The sequence below is a fragment of the Propithecus coquereli genome, unplaced genomic scaffold (assembly GCF_000956105.1).
Source record: "Propithecus coquereli isolate 6110/MARCELLA unplaced genomic scaffold, Pcoq_1.0 Scaffold301, whole genome shotgun sequence".
Lineage (NCBI taxonomy): Eukaryota > Metazoa > Chordata > Mammalia > Primates > Indriidae > Propithecus > Propithecus coquereli.
Genome location: NW_012148631.1, coordinates 3,455,084 through 3,474,948, shown reverse-complemented (window position 1 = coordinate 3,474,948; position 19,865 = coordinate 3,455,084). Strand labels below are relative to the sequence as shown.

At 36.2% G+C, this 19,865-nt stretch overlaps 1 protein-coding gene and 1 pseudogene across 1 annotated transcript in view; one reads left to right on the top strand and one right to left on the bottom strand.

Annotated features, from left to right (window-relative positions):
• The window catches only part of UBTD2 (ubiquitin domain containing 2), a 79,903-nt gene that overhangs the window by 45,071 nt on the left and 14,967 nt on the right, over window positions 1-19,865 (top strand). Inside the window, exon 2 of the mRNA XM_012649738.1 lies at window positions 15,389-15,625. Coding sequence (XP_012505192.1) covers window positions 15,389-15,625 — 237 coding nt within the window. The remainder of the gene's footprint in view (window positions 1-15,388; window positions 15,626-19,865) is intronic.
• On the bottom strand, window positions 782-1,497 carry LOC105814669 (annotated as a pseudogene).

Below are 19,865 nucleotides of genomic sequence, written 5' to 3'. Positions count from 1 at the left end.
AAAATACTATTTTATTTATACTCACGTATGAAAAAACTGGCTATACTATCATGTTTACATACTTACTGATACTGGAAACAATTCGATAACAAACCATATTTATATTTTATAAAGAACACACAAACATTAAAACACTGGTTACAGAAAGCAGAGTTGGGGGAAAAATCATTAGCTATAATTTTCATTTTCATTAAAGAGCAGCACCCTGTGAGAATAATCAAATCAATCAGTAATATTCACCTATCCTGCAAAATAATATGTACAAAGGAAAGTTAGTGATTGTACTAATTTTATTACTTTTACTAAGCCATTTTATCTTCCTCACACTCAGTGCAAAGAAATAAAATATAATCTGAAGAAAAATATGTCCTTATCATTATTCACAACAAAAAGAGTCTGCTTCATTCTGCAGACCTGGGCATACTATACAATAGGGAACACTCAGTGGTTCAAGTGGATCAATGAACCATTTTGATTCTGATCCACTGAATAGAATCTCATCCATATCTGGTGACTAGACTAACTCCATGGGAGCTGTGATAGACTGAACCATTTTTGTGGTATCCCCAGATCTCACTAAATAAGAAAAGACCCTACACGAGAAAATATAATAGTCAGTCTGTCTATAAATTATATCCGTAGGCTATTTCTTTAGTAGAAGGTGGAAAAGGGGGACCTTTCTTGAGCATGTGAATAAAAGTATTACTGTGGTCTAAAGACTGCTGGATTGATATTGTGTTGCTATAATGAAGATGAGGTACACATCAAAACCACTGTCAGATTAAGAAACTTCCACAACTCATGTCAGTTCCTTAAATAATGGAGCAAGTTCCTTTTCTAGGTTGACAATTAGTCCTATGTTGGCATTGCTGCTGGCTATGAAACTCACTACCAAAGGTAAATGATTAAATTAAACCACCTGGTAGGTGTTATAGTAACAGATGATACTTTTATTTTTTGAAAGCCCAAGTTTGCTTCCTTGGTCTGTTGCAAGGGCAAAAGTAGATAAGAAACCAGGTCTCAGAGCATGTTCTGGAGCATTATCATTGGCCATTTTAATAACAGGTACTCCAGGGCTGGGCGTGGTGGCTCACGCTGTAATCCTAGCTCTCTGGGAGGCCGAGGCGGGCGGATTGTTTGAGCTCAGGAGTTCGAAACCAGCCTGAGCAAGAGTGAGACCCCGTCTCTACTAAAAATAGAAAGAAATTAATTGGACAACTAAAAATATATAGAAAAAATTAGCCGGGCATGGTGGCACATGCCTGTAGTCCCAGCTACTCGGGAGGCTGAGGCAGGAGGATCACTTGAGCCCAGGAGTTTGAGGTTGCTGTGAGCTAGGATGATGCCATGGCACTCTAGCCCGGGCAACACAGTGAGACTCTGTTTCAAAAAAAAAAAAAAATTAACAGGTACTCCATCTCTGTCTGATACAATAGCATGGAGTCCTTCAACACTTGGTAACCTTTTATACAGGAATTGCTTTAGGTCACCTGCCATGATGAACCCCTTTCTCTTGTAGGATCAATCTCCATGCCTGGGTTTCTGGCTTGCCCAGTTCTCTCTGCTGTCATTTTAGGGACAGCTTGAAAGACAGTCTCCTCAGCAAGCTGTTGTCACATGATTGGTGACCTCCTCGAAGCTCTGAATTGACTCTTTTATCATTATCATTTATCTCTGGAGTGATTCCTTTTTCTGAAGTCTACTATGTTTGATATTAATATATACTTAAACTTTCTTTTCATTAGTGTTTATATAATACTATTCCTTGTCCTTTTATTTTTTCACCTCTGTATGTCAACATATTTACAGGGGTTTCTTCTAGACAGCATATAGTTGAGTCTTTATAAAAAATGCAACATCACAATATTTTTTGATTTGTTTAGACCATTTACACTTAATATAATGATTGATATGGTTGGATTCAGGTCTGACGTTTTGTTGTGTGTTTCTGTTTGTCCCCTCTGGCTTTTATTTCTTTGTTTTCTATTTCCTGTCTTCATTTGGATTGTTTGAATGTTTTTTAATATTCTGTTTTAATTTTCTGGTTGGCTTTTTTGCTATACCCCTGTATTATTTTTTATAGTTGCCCTGAGCATTACGGTATACATACTGCAGCTTTCATAGTCTGCCTAAAGTCAGTATTTTACCATTTTAAGTAAAATACAGAAGGCTTACAAATGTATAGGCCTTTTACATTTCCTTCTTTATATTATAGTTGTTTGTATGTCATCTGCATAGTTTGAAAATTCTACTACACAGCATTGTTATTTTTGCTCTTAACAGTCATACGTAATTTAAGGAACTTGAGAGAATTAATGTTTTATTTTCCTGTATAGTTAGCAGTTTTGCTGCTCTTCGTTCATTCCTGAAATTCCCAGTTTATTCTGGTATTATTTCCCATCAGTCTCCAGAACTTCCTTTAAATTTTTTTTGTTTGTTTTGCAGGTCTTCTGCCAACAGATTCCCTTAGTTTTCCATCATTTGTGAGTGTCTTTATTTTGTTGTCCTGTCTGAGATATTTTCACTGGAGATAGAATTCTGGGTTGACAATTCTTTTCTTCCAGCACTTTGGCAATGTTGTTTCACTTTCTTCTGGCCTCTGTACTTCCAGATAAGAAATCCACAGTCACTTGAATCATTGTTTTCATATATTTAGTATATTGTTTTTCTCTGGCTGCTTTCAAGAATTTTTTCTTCATTTTTGGTTTTCAGCAGTTTGACTATGATGCGTCTAAATCTGATTTTCATTCAATTTTTTCTTTTGGGGGTTTGCTGAGCTTCTTGGATTTATAAATGTGTGTCTTTCACCATATTTGGTAAGTTTTCAGGTATTATATCTTCACATAATATTTTTGTACCAGTCTCTCTTTCCTCTCCTTAGGATTCCAGTGTGAACAAATGTTGGACCTTTTCGTATTGCTCCTGTGTTAATTTTTTTATATAGTCCCTAGGCTCTGTTCACTTAAATTGTTTTTTTCTTTCTTTCCTTCAGATTGGATAATTTCTGTTTTTCTCTTATGTTTAATAACTCTTTCTTCTCCCATCTCTGTTGTGCTTTTCAGCCTGTTCAGTCTGTTTTAAAATTTTAAATATTCTCTTTTCTCCCATATAGCCCTCATAAAAAAAAATTCTAGATATTGTATTTTTCATTTCTAAAATTTGTATTTGGTTCTTGACTACAGTTCTGTTTCTCTGCTAAAAACTTCTTTTCATTTGTTTTAATAGGTTTTTTTTTTTTTGACCTCATGGAACATGGTTGTAATAACTGCTTTAAAGTCTTTGATAATTTCAACATCTAGATTATCTCAGGGTTTTCCATTTGCTCATTGTCTTTCCTCTTGAAAATTGGTCACATATTTCTGGTTCTTTGTATGTTGAGAAATTTTGGATTGTATCCTGAGTATTTTGAGTATTATGTGAGAATTTAGTCCCTTATAAAATCTTCTGAAGAATATCTATTTGATTTGTTTTAGCAGGCAATGAGCCCTGTTAGGTTCAGACAGTATGTTCTTTCTCTCCTTTTGTTGTTAGTGGTTCTGATGTCAATTCAATTTTAAAAGCCTTTGCAGTGCTTTGTGCAAGCAGTACTCAGGTTACCGTGGAGCTAGAGTGGTGGTGTATATCAGCGTTTATTTCTCACAGCCATTGGGGACTGTTCCATGCATGCACAGGTTGGAGGTGAACCTGGGACTTGAATCAAACACTGAATTTTAGGGTATTTTCTTCTCCAGCTATTTTGGCTCTGCAATTTCCCTCATGATCTCCACTCCCAAGGGCCCTTTGTCTCTGCCTTACGGCTAGAAAGACAGGTTCCTCCTCTCAAGAGTTTTTGCTGCCAACACTGCCACACAGTTCCATGTAACTGGCACTGTCTTTGGGATAAAATGGTAAAAAGAGAGGGAAGAAATCACTTTCCTCACATTCATGGTTCCTTTGTCTAGAAAAGTAGATTTTCTCACTGAGTTTTCCATGTCCACCCTACCACCACTATTGCTAGGGAATTTTTAAAAAAATAACAAAATGGGAATTTCCTTCATTTCTAGCTTAGAAGGGTTCCTTTTCCTGCTACTCTGGCCAAAAAGACCCTCTCCCAGAATTCTTCCAGCGTATCCTGCTGTGCATTTCCATGCTAGGATTGCCTTCAGGTCTAATCTAAAAGAAAAAGAAAAACAACCACATGAAACTCACTGCAATAAGATATGTTCTTCAAGTTTTGGGTTTTCCCCATTTGTCTACTATTTTAATTTTTCAGAGTCCTTAATTAATTTTTGTATTTTGTCCCAAGATTTTGGTCATAATCAGTGAGAGTGATAGACTCCAGTGAGCTTATAACATCTTGGCCTGTACCAGGTATCCAGGACATTTTAACACGAAAAACCGGGAGGAGAGGAAAAACAGTCTTACAGTAAGAATTGATTTATTAAATAAATTTTAGCATTCCTTTAAAATATATTTGCTGATTTATTAGCTCTTTGTTCCAAATAAGCACTAGCCCATAGATGAGGATTTTTCCATATCTCCCTTCAGTTGTTGGATTCTGACTGTAGATATGTCCAACCAGCTTTTATGTTCAATGAACATGAGAATATGTAGGAGGATTAGGTATGGGCCTAAAAGACATGTGGAAATAGAACCTTGAAACTAGATGGAGGTTGTCCTGCTTGTTGAAACCCAAGGTCATGGTCTCCCCTTTTGAGACCAAAGAGACAGCCCTGATGATTTCCGGTTCACTGTTAAAATCACTCTTCCCTTATTTTGAAGAATAGCATATGTTTTCAGCCATATAGATCTATGGTCCTATCTTGTAAAATCCAAGATGTCTGACAGCTTACCTTCTTTCTGACTTCAGTTCAAACTGGCAGTGTTTCCTGCTAGGACGGCTCATTAAGTTCATACCCATACTCATCACCTTATCAAATGGTTAGTCTGTCACATCCTTAGTGCATTCTTCGGGATGCACTTTCTTGTTTTGTTTTTTTTTTTTTTGTAATATAGACAGGCTGAGAATTTTCCAAGTCTATGTTCTGTTTCCTTTTGCTTAAAAATTCTGTCTTTTCTCACATTTTACTATAAGCAGTCAGGAGGAGCCATGCTGCTCCTTCAACACTTTGCTTAGAAATTGCCTCAGCTAAATAATAATTTTTATTGTTCATGAATTCTAACTTCCACAAAATACTAAAACATGAACACTATTCAGCCAAGTTCTTTGCCACTTTATAACAAGGATCACCTTTCCTCCACTTTCCAATAACATATTCCTTGTTTCCATCTGAGACCTCATCAGAATGGCCTTTACCATCCGTATTACTACCAACATTCTGTTCGTAATTATTTATGTATTCTCTAGGACGATGGAGGCTTTCTCTCAGACTTGCCTCTTTTCCTCACCAGAATCTCCTTTAGCAGTCCATTCATGGCAACATTGGCTTTTTCTAGCATACACCTCAAAACTCTTCCAGCCTCTACCCATTGTGCAGCCACTTCCACATTTTCAGTATTTGTTATAGCGGCACCCTACTTCTTGGTAGCAATATCTGTCTTAGCTCGGGCTGCTATAACAGAATACCCTAGTCTGGGTGGCTTAAACAACAGAAATTTATTTCTCACAATTCTGGAGGCTGGGAAGTCCAAGATAAAGGTACCAGTTGATTTGGTGTCTGATGAGGGCTGTCTTCCTGGTTTACATACAGCTGCTTTCTTTCTGTCGTCACATGGCAGAAATCATCTTGTTCTTGCCGTATTTTATGAGGGCACTAATCCCAGTCAGGGCTCTACCCTCATAACCTAATTACCTCCCAAAGGCCCACCTCCAAATACCATCACATTTTGGGTATTAGGTCTTTAACACAGGAATTTAGAGGGCACACAAAGCATTCATTATGTAGCAGTGTGGAACTTCAGTTGTGTAAACATAATGGTAAGTGATATCAGGGTCAGAACCTGAAGTGTACCTTAAATATTGTATTTATGTCTTCTTGTTTACAGGGTTTGGAGTTTTTCCCCCAAACTTTTTATTGTGAAAATGTTCAAACATTAAACAAATAGTATAGTAAGCATTCGTATACTTACCATGTATATTCAGTAGTTGTCAACATCACCTTACTCCTGAAATTCTCAGCATGCCTCTTCTTTGTGAATAAGACTATTTTCCTGCATTAATACAATACTGTTATCATACCTAAGAAAATTAAAAGCAATTTCTTAATAACATCTGTCATCTCATCTTATTTAGATTAATCCAGTTGTCCCAAAATATCTTTGATAATATTTTTCCATACCAAGTTCCAATCGAGGTTTATGTTTTATCTCATTTGATGTAGAGCAGTCGTTCTCAGGTGGGGACAGTTTTGCCCTCCAGGAGATATTTGGCAATATCTGAAGACAGTTTAACTTGTTACTTTATTTTTTGTGTTTCCTATAAACAGGAAGTTAGGTTTGAAAGCTTTATTAGATTCAAGTTCAACGTTTTGGGTAAGAATGCCTCATACATGTTTTATATTCTTTGTATTGCAGCACATGAGGAGACTAAGTTTGGCTATTTGGTTAAGACAATGAATGTCAGCTATCTACAGTGTAATTTCTCCTTGGCAATTGGCAATATATGGGGCGATCCTCTGACTTGAATATCCTGTTACCCACGGTGCTTTAGTATATCTGTTGTTGATCCTTACCTGAATCAGTTATGGGGTTGTAAAAGAGTTATTCTTTTAAATATATCATACTTTTCTTCCTTCACTGCTGGCATTCACTACAATAAGAAAGAGTCTTTCTTCTCTTGTCCCCTTTTTAATTGTAGTAAGGATTCATGTTTTGGTTTTTTGTTGTTGTTGTTGTTGTTGTTGTTGGTTTGTTTGTTTTTTGTGTTTTTTTTGAGACAGGGATCTCACTTTGTTGCCCAGGCTAGAGTGCAGTGGTGTCATCATACCTTACTGCAACCTCAAACTCCTGGGCTCAAGCAATCCTCCTGAGTAGCTGGGACTACAGGTGTATGCCGCCATTCCTGGCTAATCTATCCATCTTCCTTCCTCCCTCCCCTCCCCTCCCCTCCCCTTCCTTTCCCTTCCCTTCCTTTCCTTTCCTTTCCTTCCCTTTCCCTCCTTCCCTTTCCTTCCCTTTCTTCCAGAAACAAGATCTTGCTGTGTTGTTCAGGCTGGTCTTGAATTCCTGGCCTCAAGCAATCCACCCACCTCACCCTCCCAAAGTGCTAGGATTACAGGTGTAAGCCACCATGCTCGGCCTCATGAATTTTTAGTTGTTCAGTATAGTAAAATGAATTTGGCACTATGAATGCTCTACAGTTTACCCAGATATTATCTCCTTATAATTTATCCTGCTAAAGATGTATAGTCAGAGTTTCATGTTCAAAATGAATTTGCAGGCCAGGCACAGTGGCTCACACCTGTAATCCTAGCACTCTGGGAGGCCGAGGCGGGCAGATTGTTTAAGCTCAGGAGTTCGAGACCAGCCTGAGCAAGAGCGAGACCCCGTCTCTACTAAAAATAGAAAGAAATTAATTGGACAACTAAAAAATATATAGAAAAAATTAGCCGGGCATGGTGGCGCATGCCTGTAGTCCCAGCTACTCTGGAGGCTGAGACAGGAGGATCGCTTGAGCCCAGGAGTTTGAGGTTGCTGTGAGCTAGGCTGATGCCACGGCACTCACTCTAGCCTGGGCAACAAAAGCGAGACTCTGTCTCAAAAAAAAAAAAGAAAAATGAACTTGCAATAATTTTCTATGTATGGCTATGTTATCCACTTAATACACAGTTAGATTCATTTATTTCGGTTTTAGGGTTTGCTTCTTTTTCCTATTTTGGTTTAACTTTATGTTTTCAATATGTAAAACATAGTTTTTCAGAAGTCATACCTATAAAAAAGGTATACTGAGAAGTCTTGCTGCCATCACTGTCCCTTATACCCTATATCCCCTGTTGATAACGATTTCCGTTACTGTCTGGTTTATCCTTCCAGCGTGTGGGTGTTTTTCTTTCTTTTTCATAATCAAATACATATATAGATTCTTGTTTCTCCTGTTTTCTTAAACAAGGTATCACTGTATATGCATTGTTCCATATCTTAAATTTTACATATTATATATTCTGGAAATAACTCTCTGTAAGTTAATGGGACTCATCTTATTCTTACAGCTGTATTGTACTTCATTGTATGGCTGTACCATAGTACATTTATAAGTCTGTGGGAAATAACCTTTCATGTTTCATATTTATAGAAGTATATCTTGAGGGTGGAAATTCTAAAACCAGGATTGCTGGGTCAATGGTGAATGAATAATTTTGTTAGATGTTGCCAAATTCTCTCTCTGGGAATACTATGATTGGTAATCCTATAGGTAGGATCTTAGAGTCCTACCACAAATGTAAGAGATTGTTTATTTCTCCATGGTTCGTTAGCAAAGTGTGTTGTCACATGCCTGGATTTTTACCTACCTAATAGAAGAAAAGATTCCAATGTTCAGTGTAGTTTTCACTTGCCTTTCTTTTTAGATAGGTCTCTGTTACCTGGGCTGGGCTAGAGTGCAGTGGCATGATCATAGCTCACTATAAGCTTGAACTCGAGGGCTCAAGCGATCCTCCTGGCCTCAGCCTCCCTAGTAACTGGGACTACAGGAGTGTGCCACCACACTCGGCCAATTTTTTTTTTTTAGGGATAAGGTCTCACTATGTTGCACAGGCTGGTCTCAAGCAATCCTCCTGCCTCACCCTCTCAAAGTGCTAGGATTATAGGCACGAGCTACGTGCCTGGCCAAGGTTTTATAATGTGGTCTGATATCTGATAGGGCCAGCTCTACCAGCTCATTGTGCTTTATTTTCAGGGTTTTCTGAAAATATTCTTTCTTGTTTGTTTTTTTGTTTTTGTTTTATATGAGTTGTAGAATCAAGTCATCTAGCTTCAGGAAAAAAAAATTTAATATTTTCATTGGGATCGTGGTTAATGTAGATATTTAACATGGGGAGAACTGACATCTTTATCATATTGAATCATCTAGTTCAAGAACAAATAAGAAGAGATATCTTCATTTTGTTCATTTTGCATCTTTTAGGAGTTTTAAAAAATTTGCCTGATACAGGTGTTGTATTCCAAGTATTTTTTCTGTTGCTATTATAAATGGGACCTTTTCCTCTATTGTAACTTCTAGCTAAGTATTTTATATATACAAGAAGGCTTATATTTTGTATTTTGCTGCCATGCTGAATTCTCTTATTTAATTTTAGCATTGATTTTCTTGCATTTTCCAGTCTTAATGTCATATCATCTGTAATTAGAAATGGTTTTCTTTCTTTCTTTCTAGTCTCACACCTCTAGTTGTTTTGTTCAATCTGATTTTGCTGGCCAATACTTTCCCTACAGTGTTAAATGTAGTGGAGAATAGTGGGCATCCGTGACTTTTGTGTGCTCCTCTTTCTTGAGAGGAGAGAAGGTCCTTACATTCCAAACAATGTAACTGATAATAAAGCCATTGCCCCCTTCCAGTAAAATGAACCACCTCAGAGTTTAATGTAGTACTTAAAAGTTACAGTGGGCTTGTAGTAGGTGACCATATTCTTAGTCCCAATTTTATATAATTTTGTCCTTCTTAATAAAGTTGTTTTTTGTGGGGGAAGGGGACTTAATGGTATGCCTTTGTAGCACTTTTAATAAGACTCACCCGTTAAGAAAAGTCTTTGAACATATTATGTTGCAGGCAGGCTTTACTATTGCCTGTTTGTACGATTGCATCATTGGTTAAGTGGATTTTATACTCTGAGGAATAGGGCCAGGAAGCCATTGTGAAGTTCTATTATGTTGATTTTTTTTCTCAATAAAGCTACCTCAAACAACACTAAAAATTTTGTGTATGCCTTTAAAATTATTATGCTTAAGTTAGTTGGCTAATTTTTATAAGCTTTAGGATATAAACATGGCAAAAGTTCATTTTTATTTTATTTATTATAAAAAGTGTCAAAAATGGTGTGTCTAACTTACCTAGACAGTTATGCATACATGTGATTTTTAATGCCTAATCTGTTATAGATGATAAGTGCTTATAGTTGAAGCTGATAGACCAGAAAACCACACCACTTCTTCCTTATGATAGGATTCCTCTTCGTTGATCATGATATCTCCAGAGAAATGGATTAGGTAGTTAGATTCTATGGGGCTGGGAAGCTGGTGCTTTTCCTGTGTTAGCTTTTCCTTTGTCTGGTCGTAACCATCCCACTGGCCATCATGAAGCCTATGAAAGATGGATCAGTGCTATAGAAAAACAGTTAAACACATGCTTTGTTTAGAGTGAATCTTCGTAATTGTTTTACTTTGTAAAAGAAAGCACATTTCCCAGCCCAGGTAAGACATGGAGTGGTATAATGGAAAGAGAGCTCTGGACTTTGAATTGGGCATCTGAGTTTTAGTACTGGCTCTTTTGATCTTGACCAAGTCATTAGCCTTGTTAGGTCTTAGTTTCCTCTCTGTTAAATGGTAAGTTTGGATTGTACAATTTAAGGTCTCTTCTACCTTTAAATTCTCAAATAATAGAGATTTGGATATGGTATTGACTATTGGAATTTTAGGCATTTTAATCTCCATATCCCTATTTTTATTTTCACAGTTGCTTTAGGTAAAGGGAATGTGTGTATTATGTATGTATGTACATATGTATGTATGTATATATAGTGCATTCTAAATTTACGTGAGAATAAAATATTTTGCAAGTATCTTTTTAGATTAGTGCCGTCTGTTATGGAAGGGTTCTGTACTATCTAGTCTGAACTCCAGAGTGACAGAAAAATTTCCTTTCCATTTTCATGGTCTTATGGGGAACCTGCAGGCCTCAAGGCCACATGTGGCCCTCTAGATCCCCAAGTGCAGCCCCTCAACTGAATCCAAATTTCACAGAACAAATTTCTTTTAATAAGGAATCTTATTAATCCCTTTTAATAAAGGGATTTGTTCTGTGAAATTTGGGTTCAGTCAAAAGGCCACACTCAAGGATCCAGAAGGCCACAAAATTATTTGAAACAACATTTTATCCTTTGACTAAATATTAATATTTAAATATTCAGTTTTTTCCCTCAGGCTGTTATATAGGGGAAACCAATGCTTCCAGTTTTGAATCTGTTAAAGCTATTGCTTGTGTCATTATCTTGAAATTTTTAGCTTATCCATGCACTATGGCCTCTCCTTTTCTCATTTGAAGAGTCCCAGCATCAAATCAGGGTTTCCAAAGAGAAACAAAAACAGGAAAACAGCTATAATTATACTTCATTTTGAAGATCATTGTTGTAAAATGTCAAAAAAAGTTTTTGGTAAAATATTTTCAATTGTGTAGTGAAAATATTTAAGACTATGTGTTTAGCTCTGAGAAACAAGCCTTACCTGGGTTTTCTGTGTGTCAGATCTACTTATTTGTCACAGAGTAGGAAGAGTTTAAAGGTTACAAGGAAAGATAAGGAGTAGGTGAATATGATTAAGAGGCTTCTAAGAAGAAAGTGAGTTTTGAGCATGTTTTTGAAAGAAGTATTATACGCAAGTTAAAACATTTGATTGCTTTGTTAAATTTTTATTTCTTATATGTTAAACCATAGAAAAAAACTAAGGATGGTTGGTTGCCTGCAATTTAAGATATAGAAACAGAAATTCGGGGAATAAAAGATACTTCCTGTCTTTAAATTCTTAACTGTTAGGGTATAGTAGTTAGTCCCGTATACTGTGAATGATACCAAGCAACTCTCTTTTGGTATCAGGAGTCAGAAAATGTATGCAACAGATAAAACCGAAAGTTTTAAGAGCATAAAATGTAATCCAGTTGAGTATATATATTTCACATCTTATAATTTAAAATGTTCGACTTGGTACGAACATGAGGTACTTGGCTGCTAGGCTGATCTCTGTGTCAAAATACTGTATTTTCAGAAATACAGGTTTGTGGAGCCACCTAAAATCAAAGTATAAGGTTTTTGTGAGAAAATTCCTAGAAAATGTATTTTGATAAATGCAGAAGAAGCACATGGCAATCATAGAACATTTTTTTTTAAATTAAGGAGGGGAGCCAGGCGTAGCGGTGCATTCCTGTAGTCCCAGCTACTCAGGAGGCTAGGGCAGGAGGATTATTGCTTGAGCCCAGGAGTTTGAGGCTGCATTGAGCTATGGTCACACCACTGTACTGTAGCCTGGCCAAAAGAGCAAACCCTGTCTCCAAAAATTTAAGGAAGGGACTTCGTATTTAGTTCTTAGAATGTCAGATTCTATTCAGAAATTATGAAAAGAAAAAAGACTTACCCTGTACATTTTTGCATAAGTGTTTAAAGATTTTTAAAATTTCATACAGTACCTTGAAGTTCATTTTTACTTATTTAACAAACACTTGTTTGCAGTTTTATTGTATATCATTTATTATTATAGATGCTTTACAAATATTAACTTATTAAATCCTCATAGCAACCTTAAATATTTTCATGTTTCACAAGAGGATAGTTTAAATGCTTTTACTAAATGCTCATTTTTTTTGTTGTTTATCTAACAAAGGTAAGTTAGGCAGCACACCTCATTTTGTTTAACATGAAGCTTGTAACCTCAGATTTTGTAATGAAAATTCACTACTGCTTAGTGGTTTCACTAAAATAAATTTGTGTTGCAAAGATTTAATCATTTTAGTGATGGACATTCTATAGGCAGATATTCTGTGTTATGTATGTTTATGATATAGGAAAAATAGAGACAAACAAATAAAAGTAAGCTTTTTTTCATGTCACAAGCATTTATTTTGTCTTTGAAGAGTACTATGGAACATTTGACAGCATATGGAGTTGAAAATGCATTTGGAATGATGATTATCTTTAAAAAGCATTAATGTATCATCTGTCCTTTTTATGGAACTTTGTTCTTATGCTTAGTGCAAATAGAGGTGAAATAAATCTACCTTACATTTGTAAGGAAGATGCTTTTACTTTTTTCAAAGTATTTCGTACCTTTATTATAAGATTGTTTTTCTGTTGGGTTCCTCTGTTTGAGGGCCTCTTTCATTTGCTTTAGTTTTAGGTTCTGAGATTGTGGAGGTTTTGTTGTTTGCCTGTGCCTTGTGATTCTCTCATAATGATAGGAAAAATTATACCAAGTTATCTCTTTGGTACATTTAATATGTATGAGGCTAGATAATTCTCTGGAATTACTCAGGTAGGCCCAAAACTTTATTCAAATAGGTGTCTTACTGAGCGTACCTGTACTTACCGTGTCCTCTATTCTACTTCCTGCTCAGTAAACAGTGTTGTCCATAAACTGTTTCTAACTTATCTAAAGGGTAATGTAACAGAAAACAAATATGTTGCATTTCATCTTGTTGGTGGAATCCATGGGTGGATTATGATTATTGGTCATATTCTGAATACTTTTTAAAAAATTATGCTCTATCTGTATTTATCTGTATTATTTGGAAGACACCAGGAAAAGTCATGAGTATAGATTGTGTTTCTCACATTTGAATTAAGCCTGATAGGCACATCTATGTAGTGTTACCCTTAAAAGACACTCAGTACATATTTGTTGATTAAATAATCTGCCACTAAATGGATTGTTTTGATATTCTCTCCACACCCTTTAGAACTCACCTGTTTTGCATGTCACTAGGACAAGTTAGAGGGCCAAAAGTATTTGAGTTAATGCTGAATGATTTAAGTGGAAAACAGCTGGTGGTGGCAAGGTGCACCACCCTGAAGGTGAGAGGAATGAAGAAACCTGATGGGGCCGCCTTCAAGTGGCCAGATTGAGCGAAGAGACTATGGTTTAATCTATGTGTCAAACCAAACACACTTTGCAGCATTAGTTGGTCCTGTCATCCAGGAGTATAGCCTGGATAGGGCGTAGAGATTGCCCAGGGGCCGGAGTCATTTTATTTTCTGTTTTGCATAGCCCAGATTTCATTTGGCCTTGGGCCAATGAGGGAGTAGTTTAATTTCATGGATGCTTTACACCCATTTTGAGAGTAATTTCTTTTAAATTGGTATTCTTTCTGTAATTAAATATAGAACACTGAATTTTGACACACACCCTCTCTTCTTCCCACCCGCTCTGTCATTTATTTGCCACCCACTCTCTTCCAATACTCTTTATCTTTTCATCCAGCTTTTTTTTTTTTTTTTTAAATACTGGGTCTTGCTCTGTCACCCAGGCTGGAATGCAGTGGGGCCATCATAACTCACAGCTCACTGCATGCAGCCTTGAACTCCTGGTCTCAAGAGATCCTCCGGCCTCAGCTTCCCAAAATGCTGGGATAACAAACATGAGCCACTATGCTACCTGTCCTCAATTTTCTTTTTACCTCTTTTCCCATCTATCAAATTATTTCTTATCTATGGCACTGTATAATCCTACAGAGCCTCAGATAAAAATGGCTCTGTAGTCAGTATGACCCATGGAAATAGATTAGTGATCATATGTCCTGTAAGTATTTGGGTGCAAAGACTTGTTCTAACACTACTACTATGTAACATTCTCTAAGATGTTGCCAGTTAGGGACAAAGGGAGACTTGCCCTCGGATTTCTTCTCCTCTTGGGTTGAAACTAGAGCAGGGTATTGTAGTTCTGCTCCTTGTAGTTGGAAACTTATTCCTTGGCTCAGTATCAGGGATATATCTTCCATTGCTAATTCCTCCCAAAAAGTGAAATACTGATTCTACCCCTCTCTCCTAGCCCTTTGTAAATTATCTCCTGTTTGAATCTCAGAGAAAGGTATTCACAGTTCCTTTACTGAAGTCCAGAGAGGGGAAGTTCCTGCTTCCTGGCTTCATGTGTCCGAAGGTCCTGAGACTCAAGTTACTGTTGCCACTTGCTTTTCGTTGTGTATCTGGCCTCTCTTTTATGGTATCTCTTGACTCTTATATTCTGCCATTATAGTCTGATGAAAAACTTATTACTATTCTTCTAGGCAGGTCTTCTAAAATGAACAAAACTTTTATTGTATTTTTTAAAAAAAATATTTTGTTTTTTGAGCAGTTTTAGGTTCATGACAGAATTTAGAGGAAGGTACAGAGATTTCCTTTATACTCCCTGCCCTCACACATGCACAGCCTTCCCCATTATCAACATGCTCCACTAGAGTGGTAAATTCATTATAATTGTATTTCTTTTTAATCATCCTTTGGAGAAGGCATACTTAATGGAAAAGAGCTACTAATTTGTCATTGGAAGTTTTGCATAGAGCCATCTAATGTCTCCACTTGCTCTTGTGGTTCAAAATGGGTAAGGGGAATTTCAGAATGGAGAAATTAGCTAGTAGGCAAACTTCTAACTAATTTTGGTGAAAGAATCCAAAAGCAGATTCCAAATGACAAGATAACTTTTGATACATCTTTTGTAAATTTTGGTTTTGATCTTAGTCTCTTATTTTTCTTCTCAGTTGCTTTAGGTCGTAACCAGCCTTTGAAAAAGGAGAAACCAAAATGGAAAAGTGATTATCCTATGACAGATGGACAACTGCGCAGCAAGAGGGACGAATTTTGGGATACTGCACCAGCTTTTGAAGGCCGTAAAGAGATTTGGGATGCCTTGAAGGCTGCTGCACATGCTTTTGAGAGCAATGATCACGAACTGGCACAAGCAATCATTGACGGTGCAAATATAACATTACCACATGGTAGGTTTGGTGTTCCTCAAGGACAAAGGGAACACGATCAGCTTGTTTCTAATGGCAAGAAACTGAACGTACAGGGTTTTTTCCCCCCTTCTATGCGTTATTCTAACTTTTTTTAAAAAAGTAGCAGCGTTATCATTCTTCCTTGTTTCTTTGTATATCTTTTAGCTGGAGACAGGTTTTACTTTATGTTTATATTTTTTATGTTTCTTTAATTCTTCTTAATCTCAGAAAAGAGAACATTTGATAATCTGTGTCTTGTAATTTCATGTGATTTAGTTCTCCATAAAGACCTCTTCTCTCCAGTCCCCATCTCACTGCCAGCCCCATCCCGCCACCATTCCCACCCTCACCCCATCCATCTATTGGAGCTTCCACTTCACTGGTTTCCTTCTATCCCTAGAGATACAGTCTCAGTTTAGATTTTATAAACTGTGGAGACTCAGAGGATGCTTCTTTAATCATTATACTTTCTCATCAAGCCTATTTTTAGCATAATGAACAAACCTGAACTTAAAAGTGAGTCCCACATGTTTTTAAGGACAGTTTTCTATGACTGTAGCCCTGAGCATTATTAGAAACTTCTCTCTTTTGCTTAGGAGTGTGACTCCAAGAATAACTGTAAACTTTGAATGTTTCTAGGGATGGACCCATGCACATACTGTTGGTCTCCTTGAGGAGAAAAATTTTCATGTTATACTGAGATTTAGATGGTAATTTTGTATTTACATTCTTCTTTTGATTTCTGTATTAGTACATTTATTTTTCTCTTTAGTTTTTCAAGTTAATATTTTTTCTAGGTTGTCTTTTCAGATCCATATAATAGATAACCACCTAAATTTCCTTGTAGTTTTCTGTGCATTATTAAACCTTCATTGCTTTTTTCCCCAGTATCTCCCTTTGTCTACATTCTTAGAGGAACAGTGCTTTTCATTATTTAATCATCTGCTTTATGTCCTTTGACTCTACCAGATAAAAGATATTTATCATACTATCCTTGCCAACTTTCCAAATCTCCATTAATTTTCTGATTAATTGTGCTTCCAAGAAACATTCCTCTTTTTATAGCTGTTTTTTATTATGAAAGCTTATTAGCATAGGCTTGTGATACTAACATTTATTGAGCACCCACTGATCACTTTTTCTACAAATATATAAAAATGGTTGCTTCTGCATTTGAAGAATTTATAATAGAATGGCCTTTCAGTATGACTCTTTAGTACTGATCTTCATGGATAGTCTCTAAATTCTGACATGTGATTGGGGCTTGGAAGGTAGGGATATTATCTTATTCCATTTACCTTTTGCAGTTCTGTAATTACTGTCTTCAAATACTACCTCTATATAATATAAAGGGAAGGGCCTTCCTTTTCAAATAGTCCTTCTCTTTTTGATGTTTATATTCTATATTTTTCAAGTAGAATATATGTTTGTATAGGCCTGCAGGTGGGTGGAAGAAGAGTCATGTATGTTTAATTGTCTTAATTTAGAAGCCTGAGATTCAGACCTTGGAACTTTGATTTTCTTACTTCGTATTTAGCATAGTTACCTACAGGAATATCTGATTGTGTTTTATAAATTGTGGCCTTGTTTAAAAGTTCATAGAGGCAAAGTAGCTCTGTTTTATGTAAGGCAGGGGCTCATTCATATCCTATTGGATCTAGGATCAGATCTCTAAAGACTCAAGTCCCTGGCTGGATGCAGTGGCTCTCACCTGTAATCCTAGCAGTCTGGGAAACCAAGGGAGGAGGATCACTTGAGGCCAGGAGTTCAAGACCAGCCTGGGCAACATAAGGAGACCTTGTCTCTACTAAATATAGAAAAATCAGCCAGGTGTGGTGGTACGTACCTGTAGTCCCAGCTACTTGGGAGGCTGAGGCAAGAGGATGACTTGAGCTCAGGAGTTTGAGGTTGCAGTGAACTATGATGATGCCACTGCACTCTAGCCTAGGTGACAGAGCAAGACTCTGTCTCAAAAAAAAAGACTCAAGTCCCTCATTTCTGCTTATCTGTATGAACTGTCAAGAAATGTAATGTCGCTAGCAGCTTTACCAACCAACAGATGAGGGAGAATTATTCTTGGAAATTTGAGAACATCGGATGGGCCTCTACTCCTCGTCAATGTTTAAGGAATATTTTCTGTGTAAACATGAAAGAATCAAGCTGACATCCGAGCTTTCTTCTTTCAAATCTTTGTAATAAGTTTCTGGGTATTAATATTATTGTCACTGGTACCCTTGATCAAATTCCTTTGTTTATATCTGAAGTTTATCAATGACATTTCTTGGGTGGACCTTTTAATTATGTTCTGTTATATACTGTTTAACTCACCATTACTTTATAACTGAGCTCTTTAATTGTATGTTTTTACCTAGACCTGTTCAGTGGTATTGCTGAAATTCTTTCCATCTATTTTTGTGTAATTACATATTGTATTGTTACCCCTTAAACATCCCAAAGTACTTCATATTTTGAGTTTAAACTATTGCAGACTTTGGCTATGTTTAGCTCAAGCATTGATATCAGATCTGGTTTTTACATCTGCCCCTAGTGTATTATTATATTTTTAGATATGTGACTTTGGGCAAATCATTTCTTCTCTGTAAGCCTCAATTCTCTAATGTGTAAAATATGGATAGTAACTATCTCATGGGATGGTTGTGTTGATTAAATGTGATGATAATACATGTAAATTGTTTACCAGGGTGCCTGGTATCCATAGAGCATTTAATAAATAGTAGTGCCGATGGTTTTATTTCCTGAACTCTGACATTAACAAGCAAATTCCCCACACCAAAATCTTGAATTAACAGATATTGATCATTTTCTGGGTGTATTGTCTACTGTTGACATCTTTCTTTGACTTTTAGGGAATTCTGCCCTTGGGCATATGCCTGATGGAATTTTGAGACTGGGTTGATTCAATAGTAAGAGTACTAGGAGATTTATTAACTGGACACCAAAGCATTGAAGACATACCCCATACTGTCACCTTCACCTACATCTCTCAGTAGTACCTGTAAGAGTATTGAGTAGATCATAGATTGTCAATCTGAAGAGATCCTGGGTCATATACTGCTTTCTAAGCTTTCTTCAATCTAATCTCTCTTTCTTGTTTTCATCTTATTCCCTCTGTCTTCTCTTCGCATTAATATAATGTTTTATTATTTCAACCTTATTCATACGTTATCTTTCCAACATAATAATATAAAAAGTTATTGAAAATGTGTAAATGTTATTTGTATGTCTTGTTATGTTATCTGTTCTGTTACTTTATATGCTCAAAAAAAGCAAGGATTGTGCCTTTTTTGATTTAAACCATATTTAGACTCTATCAGTGTTATCTTCCTCTGTTAATATCAATGATATAGTAATATCTTTAGTTTATTATTCTCAGATGGCAATTGGGGAGAGTTAAGAGGGAACTTGGTGGTATAACTACCTGGGAATTTTAGAGGTACGTGTACAGTATATTTTCACTTCAAAAATTATGACTCATTTTGAGAATGATATGAACATATGTATTGTAGTATATGCGATTCTGATACCTGGTATCCCTTTTCCATAGCTTTGCTGTCTTTTAAGAGCTTTATTTTTCATGATTTGCACAGCATCTTTTTACTCATTGTCTTAACATTCCTTAAAGAACTTGTTTCCTTTTTCTCGTTGGTTGCTGTTTTGCCATTACCTAGAAGTCCTAAAAACATTCTTAATACAGTATTTTACTACTGAAATCAGGTTATAGATTAAGAGATTTGCCCAAATAAGCATAAACAGGATAATAAAAAAAACAACAGGCAGTTTTATTATCGACACTTTTCAGAAGGTGGTGCATAATGACTATTCAGTAATTTTCTGTTAAAACTTGTTCAGAAACAGCAGTCATCTTGTGGAGGTGAATACTTAATGCTTTTTGTAATTTTTATGTAGGATATTTAAAAGGATTTTTCGAAGTGCCTGCCATCTTCCTTTACCTTCTAATTTTCTAGAAAGGTAGTTGTTTATTTCTTTGGCATCTGCAATTATCTCATTCTTAGAATGAGAGTATTTTTTCTAACATGTTTTCTATATCCCTGCAATTCAAATGTAAAGTCTCCCGTCTTTACTTTCCTTGAATAGATGCAGTATCTGCTCACTGTTACTCACTGTTACTCAAATAGAAACTTTTCTGTTTAGAAACAGAAATGTAAGGTGATTAATTCCAACTTTCTTCTTTCTTCTTCTTTTTTTTTTTTTTTTTTTT